Source organism: Cryptomeria japonica, chromosome 8 (genome assembly GCF_030272615.1).
Source record: "Cryptomeria japonica chromosome 8, Sugi_1.0, whole genome shotgun sequence".
NCBI lineage: Eukaryota > Viridiplantae > Streptophyta > Pinopsida > Cupressales > Cupressaceae > Cryptomeria > Cryptomeria japonica.
In genome coordinates this window covers 686,000,511-686,019,498 of record NC_081412.1, presented here as the reverse complement: position 1 = coordinate 686,019,498, position 18,988 = coordinate 686,000,511, and the positions used below count along the sequence as shown (strand labels likewise).

At 36.2% G+C, this 18,988-nt stretch overlaps 1 protein-coding gene across 1 annotated transcript in view; it reads left to right on the top strand.

The window, feature by feature from the left end:
- LOC131857916 (uncharacterized) overlaps window positions 1-8,694 on the top strand; it is a 192,663-nt gene extending 183,969 nt beyond the window's left edge. Inside the window, exon 4 of the mRNA XM_059210704.1 lies at window positions 8,207-8,694. Coding sequence (XP_059066687.1) covers window positions 8,207-8,694 — 488 coding nt within the window. The remainder of the gene's footprint in view (window positions 1-8,206) is intronic.
- The last annotated feature ends 10,294 nt before the right edge of the window (window positions 8,695-18,988 follow it).

Sequence of the window (18,988 nt, the reverse complement as noted above, 5' to 3'; positions counted from 1 at the left end):
TTGAGTCTCAAATCTGTGTGATACATTCCAAAACCATATGATACAATTAATTCAATAGTAATACACATGTCGAGAACTTAGATTTTCATTAATTCTTTCAAAATATAGCCATATGATACAACTCGTTCAATAGTAATACACCAATCTGTGTGATTCTTCATGCAAATTGCAAAAGTGAATACAAAGTTTCAGAACCCTTTGCAAATGACCCTGAATTCCCTTTTATAGAAACAAGAGAGCAATAACAACTCCTGTGTGATTCTCCAATGTCCATGTAAAAGTGAATACAAAGTTTCAGAACCCTTTGCAAATGACCCTAAATTCCCTTTTATAGAAACAAGGGAGCAACAATAGCTTCAGGTCGAATTGCAAGTTTGCAATGTTAGGTCCCGAAGATAACTGAGAGGGGGGGGGGGGGGAGGTGAATCAGTTGTCAAATAAATTTAAACCAAAATGCATTTAACCAGCTTAATGCTTAATACCGGTAAACTGGTTAAATATGTCGGTAGACAGTGTTAATAGTAAATTACTATACTGGTAAGGATTAATGCATGAAACATAAACATAAAGTCATCCACAACACATAACATCAATATTTGTACGTGGAAACCCTGTAAGGGGAAAAACCATAGTGGGAAACCTTACCCACAATCAGATGATACTACTACAGATAGTAAGTGTACACAAATGGGGTCTGCACATGCAGAAAGGCCAACAGCCTAGAGCTCACTGCTCAAACACAAAATGGGAGTCACACTGACTACAGTTGGATGGTTAAATCCAATAAAAATGTACTGCACAAAATAGCATCTTCATATGCTGGATTCAGTACCGGTGTAATGCTGATATGCTTCTACAAAAACCTAGCTTCACCTTCAAATGATGTCTTCGTGTATACCTCTGCTTAATCTCACATATACCTTCACTCAATACTTTTTCGCATTCCACACTTGATCTTACAAATAAGATCTTACATTTATACCATACCTTAAGACCAATTTTAGTAGGTCGGCTCTACAAGATATTACAATAAAAACATTTTACATACAATACAATATCCGATGCAATAACCGATTAAACATGTCGGCTTAATGTATTTACAACAATAATAAATCATCTCCATATCGTGTCATTCTAATCTGGAAAAGATAAACCTGCCGGTGTAACCCTAGATAACCCTGGACCTATTTGCCGGTAAAAGCAAATATGAAAATATGAATATGCCAATGATCAATTCCTCAAAACAAAGTGTCCACACGATGTCTTCGACATTATCAAGTGTCTTCCATATCATTCCAGGTGTCGGTGAACATTATATCTTGTTGGTGAACCATATGCCAGTAACTGTGCAATAGTTACTTGCTTGCCGGTGAATGTTGTTGATCTCCAAAGTGCTTGTTTTCAGTAGGTGTTGACATCAATGACAAAACCATACCAAAATACCAACATGCAACATGTAAAGAATCAACATCAAAATCACAAACTCAACACAGATTTATATGGCCATCACAGGCTGTATTAGCAATTTAACATTTGCTACATGTCTGGTGTCTCCTGTTCAAAAAATAGAGTTCAAAATTAAATATTAATTCACGCCATGACAAATTAATTATAGATAATAGCAGTGCCTAAAACCTAGTAATCAAAAATAGAGAAATGCATAAATGTTAAAGCAAGGGAGAATTTGAGAATACAAATTTACTAGCTGAAGTTTTGCACTGTGCATCAGAGATTCATAGGCTGGATTAGCAAAATAGCAAACAGAAAAAACATAAAACTTTGAAATTAAGAGTAAACGAAGAAAATTGTGCAATACATACTATGATTCTTAAGATTTATGTGCCAGTTTTTGTAGGGTGCTCCACTCTTCATCTGATGGGAGGTTAATATTATGTAAACTATGGAAAGTCAATTGCAACTTCATCAACATTCCATATTTAGAAGATTGACTTGACATCATTGTTTCATCTAATACCGAATTTAGAGTTGTAAATGGTTGGATGAATTCCAGAAAGCTTTAGGGAGTTGTGTTCTTAGGAAGCAAGTCTAAATCAGACTTCATTTTTATCTCCATGCTTTTTTCGTAAGCTTCTTTTCCAATGAATTTATTTGATGGGTCAACGGTCTTAGGCAAACCAAGTTGAATCAAATTATTTTTCTTTTCTTGCAGCTTCAATATCTTTTTTCACAATTTTTCATAAATTCTAATGTTTCCCTTAGCTTTTGACATTTTTGAATGATAGATGGTGTCTTAACTGTGGCATCAATGTGGCTCTTAATTCCCTTGGATGCCAAGTAGCTGTCACTAGAACTGTAGACTACTTGCAGAATCTTTTTTGCCATATCCTCTTTTGAATAAACATGTATGCTCTTCTTAAAGTGCCCTTTGATTTTCATATAAATTACTCTCAAATTTTCATTTCAATTCAAACCATTCACACAACTTGTCACTCCTCTGCATTATTTGTCGCCAAATGTTTTCTTGTATATACTTCATTGTATTTTTCATATTATCTTTCAATCTATCCTCCAAAGTTTTTATTTTATCATTTGCATTGTGCGGGTCTTCTTTCATTTGTGCACAATTTTTTCTTTCTTCCTCTACTTCCTCTTGCAATTGTTTTTCTTTTTCCTTCCCATGATCCAATAGATCCTGTAATTTTCTCATTTTGGCAGCAACAGACTCATAACTTTTGTATAATTTTTGATAACTGGCTCTTTCCTCATCAATTTTTTTACTGTTTTTAGCCAGTTTTTCTGTCAGGTCCTTCAATTTTGCATTCATCTTCTCCTTCTCTGCAATTTCTACTGCATAGCCCGAATTTTTTATCCTTTTCTGTAAATCATTGCACTTGCTATCTGCTACTTTCCTCCTTGATTTTTCATTTTCTAGGTCTGCCTATAACTTTTCTATTTGTTTCTCCAGTTTATTTTTTTCTCTCTCCACCTTTAGCAATGAAGTGTAGACCACTTCGTTAGTCCTTTTTGACACACTAATTTTATCCACATTATGTACTTTGGAAAAATCCATTTGGAGGGTGCTAACTTGAAATTCAGAGGGATCTATCTAACTGTGTGGTGGATTTTTATCTTTAGTTGAGTTCGGGGGCATAACAACCATGAACTCCATCATATCTTTCTGTGGGTCATATGTTGGAAATACCCTATTCCTTGCAGGCTATTCGTTTAAAACTTCAGTCAGGGAAACCCTATGAAATGCTTTCTTTTTTTCTTTATTTGCTTTTGTTGTGTGTTCATATTTTTCATAGTAATCATGAAATTGAAAATCTGGGCTTGTTGAAGCAATTGAATGTTTGAAAGGTGACATAGGAATACCAGAGGCTCCAATTCCACTTATTCCTGTGGTTTTAACTAATGCTTGATTAGGATTACCAACATCGGTTCCTGATCCTGGCCCACTCCCACTAACCCTTTCATGTGTAGTTTTCATAATCTTTTTAGGTGTGTGATCTGAAGCTGCAAATGATTATTTTGTAGTGTCAGTGGCACTTGATATAGGATTCTGAATAGTATTAGTATCTACCACTAGTGGCGTCTTGTGGGAGATATTTTGGTGTAGCCCTTGTCCAACAACAAGACAACTAGTATCAGTAGTACTAGTAGTACCCATGCCAACCCCACCAATCACAATGTCACTTGATTGAACAATAATGGGAATATTATCCCCAGATTCCCCACCCGTGGCAGTGGCACTTGATTCACCACCAATGGGAATACCATGATGTGGTGGTGGTTGTGGATTTGAACCTAAAACAAATGTAGGTGGACCCTAAGGGTAATGAGTAGTACCTATTCGTGATGAATGTGAAGAATCAAGTCCAATGACTGGTTTAACAAGAGCTTTTGATTTTGACTCTGATGGAAGTTGTACCTGAAGTGGATACCAAATGCCCTCTCTTCTGGCACCTAGACCACCACCTTCAACACCCATTTTTTTCACAATGCTTGCCCCTTTGCTATATTTTTCTTTCATGGACTCATTGACTCCACCTAATATTTTAGGGACTATAGTAGTTGTTGGAGGGGGCTCAACCTCATACTCATCTTCATCTTCACTCCTGTCATATGTTGTTGTGGGATGCTCCATATTCCACAATTTGCTAAACTCTCCATCCTCATTGATGGTCTCAAATTTTGCACTTGTCTTTGGTACACCGAGATTCTTCCTCATAGTCCAAAAATTATTTATTTTGGTTTGTGTCCAAAAATTCTCTTTACATTCTTGCAGAATTGATTTGGGAATAGATTTCTTAGATGGATTAGCAGATTTTAGGTAGAAATTGTGGGACCTCCTATTTTGGATGCCCTGGCCCTCCTCTGTTGTCCTTTGTGTGTGCAATGTCATAATTTGTGATGAAATTTCTTTTGTGTAAATGTTATTGTCAGTTGCAATTTTCTCCATCTCTTTTTTAACCTCATCCTAGGAGTCCATGTTTCTAATCTTTTCTAGCAATGGTTTACTTTTATGTTGACATAATGCTGAAGAGTTCCCATTTTTCTTAAGCCTTGCTTGAACTACACTGATTGGATCATACTGCCAGAGACCCTCATTACCAAATTTAAAAACTATCAAAAAATCATGTGCCACATTGAATGCTTTTCTCTCAAATGTGAACCCTCCACATGAGAAAGGCAAGGAAGGAAATATGCTCTTCGTTTGCTGACCATGGAAGTGCCTATTTGTGCTCTCCAATTGTTGTACATACTCCAATGCAAATACCCTCTATGTCACGTGTATTGGAAGTCTGTATGGTTTTACTACCGATCCATAAAACTTTAACATAGTGAATTCTTCCATGAAGAACCAGTCAGCCAATTCTATTTTACTTCTGAGTTGAATGCAATCTCTACATGACACAGGCAACCTAGGCATTGGAGTGCTTGTAATTTCATTATACATTGGTGCCAAAAAGAAGTCTACAAAATGGTTGTAGTTCTTTCTATTATCATGCATCCTTATCTTTGGTGTCCATTCATATATTGGACACTTCATTCTCTTCCCAGTCTTCTCATCAATCTTATAGTTCACAATTTGAAGCTTGTTGGTCTCGAATATTGCACAATACTTGGATAGAAGGAGATAGCACAAGTAGGATGAGAACCTAAATGTCTTACAGGAACCTTTTTTGATCATTAGTAATTGTTTTTGCATGGATTGAACAATGTGCTCAATGAAATTATATCTTATTGGCTAACCTACACAATGGATATTATAAATCATTTCAAGAAGGCTTGCACCCACTTCCCTATCATTTTCCAATTCCAAGCAAAACGACAACAAGAAAATAGTATCCCCAACCCATGGAACAAAAATGTTAGAATCATAAGGAGGCTTATGATTCTAATTCAACACAATACCAGTACCACTCTTTATTAGATCTTTGATAAATGAATCTCTGTGACTTGGATCGAGTCTCATAATTGTCTGCCATCTTTTCAAGGTCACTTTGGATGTTTGAGTTTTAGGCTTCAAATCCTAGGTTCAACAAACGAGCAAATTCTCCCTCGTTTATGGATAGAATTTCCTCTTTTGTATTTTTATTGACAATTATTTTTTTATCTTCATCATAATTTTCGGCGCAGACCATGACAAAATCAGGGCAAGGGAATACTTCAGGTAACACCACGCTTCCCAATCTAGCATCCCACAATGCGATTTTATATGTTCTTTGTTTTAACATTGGGTTGAAAACAATAAATTTTGCCCTACATGCATCTGTCGCCTTACTAGACAATGCATATCTAATATCTATGATACGCTTTTCACCATGGATAGCAGGGTCATAAATATCATGGTATTCATCAGCGAAACCTGGTGTTTTAACCAGTTTGGTTAGGTACATTTTGTTTTTCACTTGGCTTCCTGTTGAACTACTACTTCCCATTTTCCCCATCGTTGTTATTGTTAATAATTCAAAATAATGTTAGATAAAAACTTGAAAATGCTAACCCTCAAATTGGACCACGAGATTTAAAAAAGTAAAAAAGGCGGGATGTAGGTCTTCTAGATTTTACTAGGAATTTCTATTTCACTAGATTGGCGCAGACAACCTCTATTGCAACTTGCATTCCTTAATCTAGTAGTTGTTTCTGAATCTCCCTCGATTTACAGGTTTGTCCATGAAATGAAATACGATTATGATTTACGAGTCTCTTAGTTTGAAAACTTTGAAAAAAGTAGAAAAGTAATACCTAAAGGGCAAAATATCTAGAATCATGTTGTAATTTTATTAATTACTATTAATAACTATTTGATGCCGAAGGACAAAACATTCATTACTTTAGTATAAATTCTGAGGACATTAAGGATCATGTTGTAATTTTATGAATTATTATTAATAACTATTCGATGCCGAAGGACAAAACATTCATTACTTCGGTATAAATTCTGAGGACATTAAATGTAAAACGTTCAATTTCGGGCGAAGTTCTCACAAATGTGTTCACTTCCCACATTCGGGCTGAAATCCACCCTAAGTCGTTGATCTTTGCTCATCCAACAGACGAGGGACCAAGGTACCTGTTGTCAAATGTCATGGGTCCCATGACTTCTGCCATTTTTCGAGCACGTCACCATACTCGTGTGACTTTACGGGTCTGTTTTTTTAAGTCTATTAAATAATAATTTTAAACTTCCACCCGAAAAAGAGCTTTATAGACTTAATTATATTTAATTAAATTTAAAACGTTTCCATTCTGGGCGAAGTTCTCACAAATGTGTTCACTTCCCACATTCGGGCCGAAATCCACCCTAAGTCATTGATCTTTGCTCATCCAACGGACGATGGTACCTATTGTTAGTTGTCGTGGGTCCCATGACTTCTGTCAGTTTTCGAGCACGTCACCATACTCGTGTCACTTTTCGGGTCTATTTTTTAAGTTTGTTTAATCATTTTAAACTTCCACCCGAAAAAGAGCTTTATACTTATAAACTTAATTATATTTAATTATATTTAAAATGTTCAATTCTATGTGAAGTTCTCACAAATATGTTCACTTCCCACATTCAGGCCGAAATCCACCCTAAGTTGTTGATCGTTCATCCAACGGACGATGGTACCTATTTTCAAATGTCTTGGGTCCCATGACTTGAGACTTCTGCCATTTTTCTGGCACGTCACCATACTCGTGTCACTTTTCGGGTCTGTTTTTTAAGTCTATTTAATCATTTTAAACTTCTACCCGAAAAAGAACTTTATAGACTTAATTATATTTAATTAAATTTAAAATGTTCAATTCTGGGCGAAGTTCTCACAAATGTGTTCACTTCCCACATTCAGGCCAAAATCCACCCTAAGTCGTTGATCTTTGTTCATCCAACGGACGATGGTACATGTTTTCAAATGTAGTGGGTCCCACGACTTCTGTCATTTTTCTGGCACGTCACCATACTCGTGTCACTTTTCGGGTTTGTTTTTTAAGTCTATTTAATCATTTTAAACTTCTGCCCAAAAAGAGCTTTATAGACTTAATTATATTTAATTAAATTTAAAATGTTCAATTTCTGACAAAGTTCTCACAAATGTGTTCACTTCCCACATTTGGGCTGAAATCCACCCTAAGTCGTTGATCTTTGCTCATCCAACGGACGATGATACCTATTGAGTGTTGTCGGATGTCGTCAGTCCCATAATAAGAGACATTTAAATTTTAAAGATGTGCAATAGTTTGAGATAACTATTAAATATAATGTTAATATTATTTGTAAAAAAATGAAATTAAAAAATAGTATAAAACATGAAACTTAGTTTCTAGAACAAAACAAATAACTAAATAAAAATATAAATTTTGATATACAATTTGAAAGGTAAAAGTTTAATATAAAAAAAAACATTCAATATTAAATCTAAAATATTAATTTAAAGTTTAACAAAATTCTTTAAAAATATGTTTACGATATATAATTTTAAAAAATAGTTTAAAAATATATATAAAAGTTCAACATAAATTTAGAGTATTAATTCAAAGTTTAACAAAAGTCTTTAAAAATATGTTTACAATATATAATTTTAAAAAATAGTTTAAAAAAAAGGGTGCATGAGTAGCCGAGTTGGTGTGAAGGTGAGTCGTGAGGCGTAGTGTTAGGCTAATGATCTCGGTGCTACGCAACAACTCTGGTTCGATTCTCACTAGTGTTACCATAAACCCTTTTAACTTTTTAATGGGTCTTCGGGGGTTCATCCAGCTTTTTCTGTAGAGAAAGTAAAATGGGAACCACCGAGCAAACAATGGATAAAGATCAATTTTGATGGTGCATCAAAAGGAAACCCGGGAACCTCAGGCGCGGGTGTGGTGGCGAGAGACGACAATAGATTTATCCTATTCAAAGGAGCTCAGAGACTGCAGGATGGCACTAATAATGAAGCAGAGATCCAGGCAGCCTTCCTAGCAACAAAACTACCCTCAAACATGAAAGTTCAAAGACTTCATCTAGAAGGGGACTCTCAGATAGTGGTTAATGCAATAGCTAGAGGCAACACGCCATGTTGGAAGCTAAACAGATGGGTGGCGATGATTCGAGAGAAACTCAACACATTTGTGGAGTTCTGTGTCACACATATTAGGAGGGGAGCAAATGCGTTGGCAGTTATGCTATCAAACATTGGTAGTGAATTGGATAATTGCGCGACTAAATGGTGGAAAGGCGATGGTCGTGTGTGGGAGTGGTACTAATTGCAGTCTTTTAAAAAATGTGCAGTCCTCAACTTATTAAGGCGAGCAAATTTGGAAAGTACAAATGCCAAGGTGGCGAATGTTTGTTGCAGAAGGAGTTGTCTGCGGCAGGTCGCACGAACAGAGGGAGGGGAGGATGGCAGGAAATCTTTTTCTTGATCTCATGGCATTAATGCCTTATCCTACACATTCATTACCTGACCTATACAATAGAGGCATAATTTATTACCTTTTGATATGTGTGCCAGTTTTTGTATTGAAGCAGAACAAATCTGTATTTTGTAGTCTTTGTATGACATTTTTTGCAGGAAGTGCTTTTGAAATCGCAGGTGACCATGGAGGTCAATTTCATGCTACGAACAGACAGGAAGTTGGTGCCCTTTTTGGGCAAATATCTGATAAACGAATGCAAGGACTTTTTCGGTTTAAGGAGGAGAAGTTGTGGGTGGCAGCTCGATTATACTTGCGGAGGAGGTGGCACATATTAGCCACCGGTATCAAACTAACATGGAGGTTTATTCTCTAATTTTGACGTGGGCTTGTGAATTCGAACCGGAGGTGGAAAAGGTAAAACTCACATTGGTCAAATTGATTGATGGGGATTTTTTGATGAACCTGGATTCAATTTTGGAGTGGGTGGTGTCGCGATTTGGCATTCGAATTAAAGAAGGGGATGACCAGGAGGAATTTCTTCCTTTTATTTGTGGCCCAGGGGATGAAATCAAATACTAGTGTCGTGAACGTGCTCGTGTGGGGTGGGAAGCGATGAAACTATTTGTGAAATTAACCTGGGTGGATGAAGTCCTGAAGGCTCTGCATGTGGTGGCAAGGATGGATGTTGGTAGGGAATTGAGAGATAGGTTCGAAGAAGGAAGGGCCATACAGCTACTGGCAAGCTTGGAGGGCGACCTCGACTTCGGGTACCTAGACTGCATTCCAAAAATGAAAGCTGAAGTGGCCAAAGGAAAAGCATCGATCTCCAAGGAGGGAAGGGAGGAGGCGACCCAGGGGGTTAGTGAGTGAGCGGCCTATCGGCCTGTCTTTTTTAATTTGCTTCCAAATGATCTCATTTGTTAGTTTTAACTCCAAAACTTTTATTACTGTTGGAACATTTGTTATGGATATCCAGAAATGAACTGGTTTTTTAGTTTGCTTGCTATAAGTTGTAGGGTGGGATAATTTATAAGTTTGGACTGTGGGCAATATGGTTTTCTCTATGTCTATGTTTATGCATGGTGAATGACTGCAAATTTTGTATCTTGAAAATTTTGAATCAATAGAATGAAAAAACCTTTACCGGTCAAAAAAAAAAAGTTTAAAAATATATATAAAAGTTCAACATAAATTTAGTGTAATATAAATTTTAATTTAATAAATAAATAAAGACTAAAAATATATATAAAAGTTCAACATAATTAGTTTAATATAAATTTAATTTATTAAAAATAAAATAAGTAAGTTTAATATAACTAAAATAAGTAAATTTAATATAATTAAATTTAGTTTAATATAAGTAAGTTGGAGTTTTAGTTCAAACCTTAACTATATATTTATAAAATTATAATCAACCATAATCAATATACAAATAATTAATGGAATGAACTGAATATATATATATATATATATATATATATATATATATATATATATATATATAGAGAGAGAGAGAGAGAGAGAGAGAGAGAGAGAGAGAGAGAGAGAGAGAGAGAGAGAGAGAGAGAGAGAGAGAGAGAGAGAGAGAGAGAGAGAGAGAGAGAGAGAGAGAGGCATTACATAAAAAAGATCACAATATTAAATTTATTTTCATTGTTTAACAAATAATTGAAATAACATAACTCATATACAAAAAGCACTTGAAAAAAATTAATTAATAAAAATGAAATAGAATTATAGAAGCATTTTTATATCCATAAGACTCTAAGAGGCAAATTGAAACAAACTGGAATTTGAAAAATTATCATTAATATTTATGCTTTGGAAATTTACAATTTTTACGTCTGAAGTCTGAGACTTGAGTCCCTCAAAAACTTAAAAGCCAAAATGAGTGAGTCACTGAGCCTGTTAGGTTTCGAGGACATAGGAAAAAAAAAAACTACTAGGGGCCCAGGGGGCGGGGCTAGGGCACAAGTAGTGGATGGTTTATAACTTTGCCCTAAGAATCTGGCTCTCCTTCCATGTAGAATTCTTCAGACAACATAAGCTGAGAGAATTCTTCAAGCCACATGTAGTTTGGAAAGTCATCCAGGTGCAACCATTTCCGGAGGAAGTCCCTGCCAATCTGCGCCCATTTCCTGTGACGCATCAAGTGCTCTGCATTCAGGTTCAGGAGAAATGGTTGCTTGGCCACTGGCACTGTTTGGTTAGGGAGGAGAAGCTTGGATAATTCACTCGCCCAAGGGATCTCCACCCCTACTTTTGCAAGGACGACAACAATAATGTCATCTCCAAGGAAGTCTTCCTTAAAAACCTTCCTCAACAACATCAACATATCCACCTTGTCTCCTCCGAGGTCCAGAAGAGATGCTAAGAAACAAGATGTAATGTTCGTGTTAACACGGTATCTATTTTCATTTCGCAGAAACTCTCTTCCCAACACCATCCGCACAGCCTCATTGGTGAATGACCCGACCTCCTTGTAGACTGATTGGAGGGTTTGGTCCTTAACGGAGCCCAGAAAGGTCCTCTGCAAAAATGCTTCTCAAGCGGATGGGAGTGTCCATCTTGAGAAAATAGATTAACAAATTAAACAACCTAAGCCTATAAACCTAAACCAGAGGAAGAATTTAAATACCGTGAGCTCCGACGGTTTATCTACCAAATGGCAAAGGCTAATTGAAGATGAAAGAAGCAGAGATCGTATATAAATAAAGCTCTTGATTGTAATAATTACTTCTCTAACCGTATTAATTGCTTTAAAAAAATTTAAATCTTTCGTATCTCTGCAAATCTTTCCCATAAATGCACGAGTGTGCGAAATTGGAAACAACTATAAACCAATACCAAGTTGGCAAGTACCACAATGGAAGTCGTGGGGACAAAGTGGACTACAGTAAGTGAATAGATATATATTAAATGACTAAAATTATCAATCGTGATTCGTGACATTTGATACGTGTCTATTGAATCCAATTCCATTTCGGGCACTTTCTGGTGAGCTATGTTCTCTTCAGAAAATTGGGTCGAAATAAAACTTCAACCATTGATCTACGATCATTGAAAGGTTTAAAATCATTGATGGATTTTAGGTATGTGTCACCCTTCACGTATCAAAGAGGCCACGCTTATTGATACATCGTGCAGAGTCCGAACTCAATGTGATGTACTGATGTGATGTGATGTGCCTTGTCTATTAATGGCAATGAATTCATGAAATCACCAATAGATTATATATTTTTCCATAAATAACAAAATATTCGCCAAAACAAATTCAATAATTTTCAGGCGGTGGATAAAAATCGCCAATACATTTAAATAATTTTTCCTTCGGAGTAAAATTTTTCGCCCATACAATTATATATTTGTTCCTTTTAACAAAAATTATTCGCCTCCTACAATATAATTTTCCCCATAGAACAAGGTATAATTCGCCAGAAATTTATGGAATTTTCGTACGCTAAAAAAAAATCGCCAATACAAAATAATTTTTTGCCCTATTTTTAAAAAAAAATTCTCCATCCATATGAAAATTTTCCCCCTAAAATAATGTCTGATTCGCCAAGATTTTACATAGTTACCCGAGGGGTGGTTTCTTAAAGTTATCCCTGGGACCAACTCATTTTTATGGCACATGCTTCCTCGCCACCCCATGAGAGATTTCAAAGGGTTGTGAATGAAGCAAGGGATAGAGGGGAAGTGAAGAGATCCTTTTCCCCACCACCCTGCAAGGCAAGTATGGATATGCGAATATGGATATCGCGAGGTCCAAATGATTATCCCTAACCGTCGCTTACCCCCTGCGATATGGCAATAGTCCACTAGTAGTGTAGATGTTTCATCACGGTATCGCAATAGTCCACTAGTAGTGTAGATGTTTCATCACGGTATAGTCCACTAGTAGTGTAGATGTTGCATTCACAGGAAAGGGAAGAAACACATTTCAATCTAGGAGCATCACCTCTTTTCCCTTTCAGTATTCGTTCTCCCGTTTTCCCCTCGGATCATTAGAATAGGTTTTATAACTGTTGGGTTGGTCCAACACCGCATCTTGATTGATAAGGAAAATAACCTATCATGTTGTAGATCTAATTCATCATTTTAAACCTCATGCACAAGCATAATAGCATGTGAAAGATCTATCTTTGTTTCTTCAAACATCTCTTCTTGTTTTTTGGTAACCTGGTGGTCTTGAGAAATTACAACTTGTGTAGTCTGATAATCATGCAAAGGTAGGTATCTTCTAAAACTTGGGAAGGCATATTGATGAACTTCCTCCTTTATAAGATCATCTAGAATATAGGGATTTGGTTGGGCTTCTTGAATAAGCTCCTCGTAAGGATGTACTTTCTCAAGAACAAGCTCTTGAAATGAAGGAGGACTCCTAAAACTTGGAATTTTAGACTTGGGAGATGCATGAGACCCACCTTGTCTAAAACTTGGAACTTTGAATTTGGGGCTCTCTTGCCTTGCAAGCGACAACTTTATCTTAGCCTCTTTTGCAGCGATACATTGTTTGAGACTCTCATCAAACTGTCTCTTTTTCATCTCATGTTGTTGATCCTGAAGATAAGCTTGATAATCTCCCTGTTGCAAATCCCATTGTTATAGATATCTTGGGGCCTCCAACTCTTGTTGTTGTTGTTGAGCCTAATATGCCATCTCCTCTTGCTGTTGAAGTTGAGCTTGATAGGCTATCTCCTCATTGATCTCATCTATCAACCCCCTCAACCCTAACATCGTATTTTTTAAATCTACAATTTGCACTTCATCATTGTTTTGAGGATGATTAGGCTGCCAAGAAGGTTGTGTAGGGGTGGGTAGGTGGTATGAATTAGGAAAATACCCACCCGCTGCTATAAAAAAGTTGTTGGGGTTGAAACTAGGAGCAGTCCTAGTTTGGGCTTGTTGGTAAGTAGGGGAAGAATGGCTTGCATCTCATAGAATGGTGGTGAATAGAAGTTACACCCATGATATGAACATGGATCTATTCAACCAAAGACTCATAACATACCCCAAATTCGCCAAATGATTGTAGAGTCATCGAGTGCTTGAAAGATGTTGCCTCCAAAAGGCTTGATGAACTGAAGAACACACTGAATCTTCTGTTGGTTTGGGCTTAGGACTATTTAAACAGTAAATTTCTTCTTAGAGTCACCTATCTTATTACATGCAAAGCATTTAAAAGATGATTTTCCTTCATACTTACTTCCCGTCGGTCCTTTAGCTACTCTTCTAGCAAATAAGGCTTCAAGTTTCTCAAACTCTTCATCTTCTTTCTCCATATCCCCTAGTTCCTTCGCATATAAAGCTTTCCAATCACTCTTGTCGGTAGATGATGTAGATGCATGAAAAGCTGGTTCAAATTTTACAGCTCCAAAAGGTCCAAATTCCTCAAGTTCAAAAGCAGATAATTTTCGAACCAAGGTATCCTTATTAACAGAGGTGTTTGCCATAGTTCTCAACTCATTAATTGCAGTAGCCTTCATCTTATAAGCCGGTGGCAAAGCTCTCAGTACTTTAGAAACTATTTCATCTTCGCTCAGAGATCCACCACAACATTGATTTCCCATAACTATCTCATTAACTCTCTCCATAAAAGCAGTAATCCTTTCATCTTCTTCCATCTTCAAGTTCTCATACCTCACCCAGTAACCATCAAGTTTAGCAATTTTAACAGTAGGGTCACCTTCATTCAGAGTCTCCAATTTGTCCCATATAGCCTTTGCAGTTGATTTTTTTGTTAGTCCCATTATTTGCTAATCAGAAAGTGCACACAAAAGGGCTTCTCTAGCTCTACAATCATTCTGAAGCTCCTTATCCAGGCCTACCGGAGGAGGATTGCCAGATGTCGGATTAAAAGGTGTTACTCCTTTCTGAGTGATCTCCCAAATTTATTTTCCAAGACATCTTAGATGAGTCTCCATCTGAATCTTCCATACCTTGTAATTTGTTCCATCAAGCCTAGGAATTTCTCTCCGGAAAACAGTTGCAAATTATTTGATGAACTTGAACTGTTAGATGTCATAGGATCTTCCTCAAGCGGTTAAGCTTCTGCAGAGAGGACCAAGCTCTGATACCAATTGTTAGACAACTCAGATAACTAGAGGATAACTGAGAGGGGGGGGGGGGTGTGAATCAGTTGTCAACAAATTACAAAACTTTAAGCATTCAAATCCTTATTGCCGGAACACATAAACCCAATATCAAAATGCATAAACCAAATACCGGAATAACTGATATAGCAATTAAGCGTAAACATAAATCACATAACAATTACCATCCATCTAGAACACATGACACCAAGATTTGTATGTGTAAAACTCGGTAAAGGGAAAAACCATGATGGGAAGCCTACCCACAATCAGATAATACTTCATCAGTAAGTATGTGATTACAAAATGAGGGGCTTGCGCATGCAAGAAGGCCAACAGTCTAGAGTGCACTGCTCATCACAAAAGGAGTCTCTAACTATAAAATAAATCCAAACTACAATTCGGAAAGAAGAGTGAACTACAAAGATAACATCTCCTATGCTTGGGTACAGTTCTGGTTAAGCTCAGTACCGGAAGTCTTAAACCTCTCTTACCTTCCCAATTCGATCACTTATGATCGACAAAACTCCTGCATATGATTACAACATTATTCGCACACAGATAATCACATAACCATCCCATAACCATAATCCCATATGCCCATGATCTACAAAGAGATCTTACATCGTATTTATACCAACTCGGGACCTAAACAATTAGGTCAACCATCTAAAAGATAATACAATAAATTCATAACATAAACCCGCAATCCAATGATCAACCAAGTCGGCCTAAGACCGAAACAACATAATCCAATCAATGAATCCAAATGGTAACGCATCAAGATCATCCATAAACATGTTACATAAGTCGATCCATAACCTAGAATAATAAGATAGCATTAGGTCCGGACCCAAATCCAACACCGTCGATCAAGAGGAACACAAACAAGATAACCAACAACATCCTGAAAGCCGTCTAGAATCTGCACCAACACCACTTATCACGTGCATCAAAAGATCTTCAACAAAGCTCTGTCGGTAAAATCCTTACCGGTGACCAAAAGGCTTACTAGAACAAATGATAGTATCTGAGTCATCAAATCCCAAACCAACTAATCACGATACACATTTGAATAGCATGAATGACAAATCTAAACCAAATCCACAAACTAAAGCATACCAGATCAATATCATAATCCATCCGCTCTACCGGAACCAACCAGAAACCAGTAAACAACCAAAACAACTGGTGTTGCCATCAATGACAAAACATCAATGAAACACATAATCAATTCCTCCAAATTGTCAACACTATAAAGGCAAATTTTGTAGCTCTTTCAATTGGTTCTTCTCACTTTTCTCTTGTAGAATTTCTATGTTTTTTGCAACTGTAAATCGCCTTGCCTTTATATTAATAGAGCATTTGTTCTTACCTTATCTCTATTGTCGAATACACTAACTATATGTTGTGCACCTCTTATTCTGCAATCTTTCTTCATTTTGTCTTTTGAGTTCAGTCTATGTTAATTTGCCTGTATGTGTTGTCTATGGACATCTCTCAATTGCTCTCAACATCTAGCTAGGTTCTAACCTCTCTTCTTTTCTTTGGAGATAGTTGTTAATATTGAGATTTGTGTATATCTTTGGGTGGTTTATTGATGTCTTGTGCATTCACAGGCAGGGGAAGAAATATATTTCAATCTAGGTGCATCACCTCTTTCCCCTTTCAACATTCCTTCTCCCATTTTCTCTTTAGATCATTAGAATGGGTTTTATAAGTGTTGGGTTGGTCCAACATCGCACCCCTGATTGATAAGGAAGCCAACCTTCTCCGAGACTCAACCTTACATGTGCAAGGTCCCACACTTAGAGGTTGTTTCCATGTTTCATAAGGTTGGTGAGCACTAGTGTTCAACAAGGGTGCAAACTTTTGTGACTATAGGTCCTTAGTGCTCCTTGTTTGTGACATAATTTTCTTTTTCATTTGAGCTAATTTTTACTCTACTCATTAATATTTTTCACAATATTTGGTTGATGAGTGACTCTCTCTAAATTAAACCCCCCTTATTAAAAATTTCTCTTTTGTAGTCTAGTGGGGCATGGTCTAGGATAAGATCCAAATATATCCTTATTACAAATGAGTCTTAAAGCTCTCTTAACTTCTTGAAGGTATGATAATGTAAAGACGTTGAATACACCCTTGAGTGGCTCATGTATACCTTCTACAAAGAGGAAAGTGATCTTTATTTTGGTATTTCAAGTACCATAACTAATACTCTCTAAAATTTGCTACATGTATATCTAAAGTTTTTTGTTTGTTCTTGGCTAGCTCTTTTAAATAATCTTCCTTATCCTTCTATTCAAATTTGTTTAGGTAATTTTGGCTAAAATTATTAAAATTTTATGAAGTCTTGCCCTTGTGTTATTAGATCATGGTGCCACCAATTGTAGACAACAACCAACACTTGTGAAATGTGACAAAATGGATTGTATCTTCTTCCTTCGCATATATTTGAATGCAAAGTAAATTTGCAACTTTTACAACCAAGAGCAAGCAAATATCTTCTTGCTACCATCAAAGATGGGTGCATTTATTTTGTTCTCCTTCACCTTTTTTTTTTAATTCTTTCCCGTTCTCATTCTAATTGCTCCCTTGACCTTTTCTTTGCTATAAATTATTTCCCAATATCTCCAAGTATTAAAGTGACTCGAAGGCTTCATATTTCCCATAATATTCTTCAAAAAGCCTATCAAGGTCCTTAGCAAAAGTAGTCCCAAGCTCTATTCTTCTTCTTTCCATAGAACATAAACCTATAAAGTTTTGGGATGTAACTAAATGATGGTAAGTATATGGAGAAAAAAAAAATCCTCTTTGATGTTATGGTATGACCTTGATTTTGTAAAGAAATGGTTGCGAACATATTAATTTGGATCTACAACAATTATGTCAACAATTCATTCTCTTTCTTGGCTCATTGTTAATAACTTTGTCATTTTGGCTTTCCCCACCCAGAGTCCTATTTATGGTATCTTGGAAATACTTTGCTCTTTCTTCTTTTGTCACGATTCTTCCATTTCTCTCCATTCTTCATACATTGGTTACATGTTACTTTAATACCATAACGATGAACTCAACAAATTTTAATGTAAATTATATGTCACTTTCCAATCACCAAAATATTGTGAGGGTGAGGTGAGAGCATATGATGGTGGGTGAAAAATAATTATTCAAATAAACAACAACACTTGAAAGATGCAATAATAGATTGCATGAACAATACAAATATTCTAGAGCTAAATAAAAATATATTCAAAATGTTAAAATATTATCAAATAAACAACATATTGATATGAATCACATTTTCCATTATAATACGCTCTTTCTCTAAATGCAAATATCTGTTGGAAAATGAAATAAAAACTTTCAACACAAATATAACATCTGAATGAGATTGTCTTGAAGAGATCTAAGGGGTTTTGTCTCGTGATCTCCAAATCCAAGGGTTTTCGTTGTTGAATCGATGGTTAAACTCGGGGCTCAAAATGTGATAAAAAATATATAGAAAATGATAGTTGTCTCCAAGGCTAGGCAAACATCTTAATTCATAGTAGTAGGACACAAATTTCAATGCCCCACTTCTTTGTCAAAAACAACAAGTAGAATATTAACGAGATTCCTTCCCAAAACAACCTCACTTTATTTGTAACTCAATTAGAAAATATATCGAAAATGACATTCATCTCCAAGGCTAGGCAAACATCTTAGGGGAAAGGACCCAATAGTTGAACATGTTCCAATTGTTGTGATAGAAGTTGTTGATTTAATACCCATACTTTTTGATTTGATATCCATACTTGTTGATTTAATGTCCAATTTTTTTGACAACATTGCACCAATAGTTGCGACTTTAAAGTTTATGATGACTGCCAATAACTGAATAAAATGTACTATTAGTTGTAAAAAGCAACCAATCATGTGATGCCACATCAACTGCACAAGTATTGGGGCCCCTTTTGCACGACTATTGGTCTCACCTTTTTTTTGGGCTGTTTTGGACACCTTGGCAAAAAGCATGCTAATGTGGCCCTAAAACCTTAGTTATA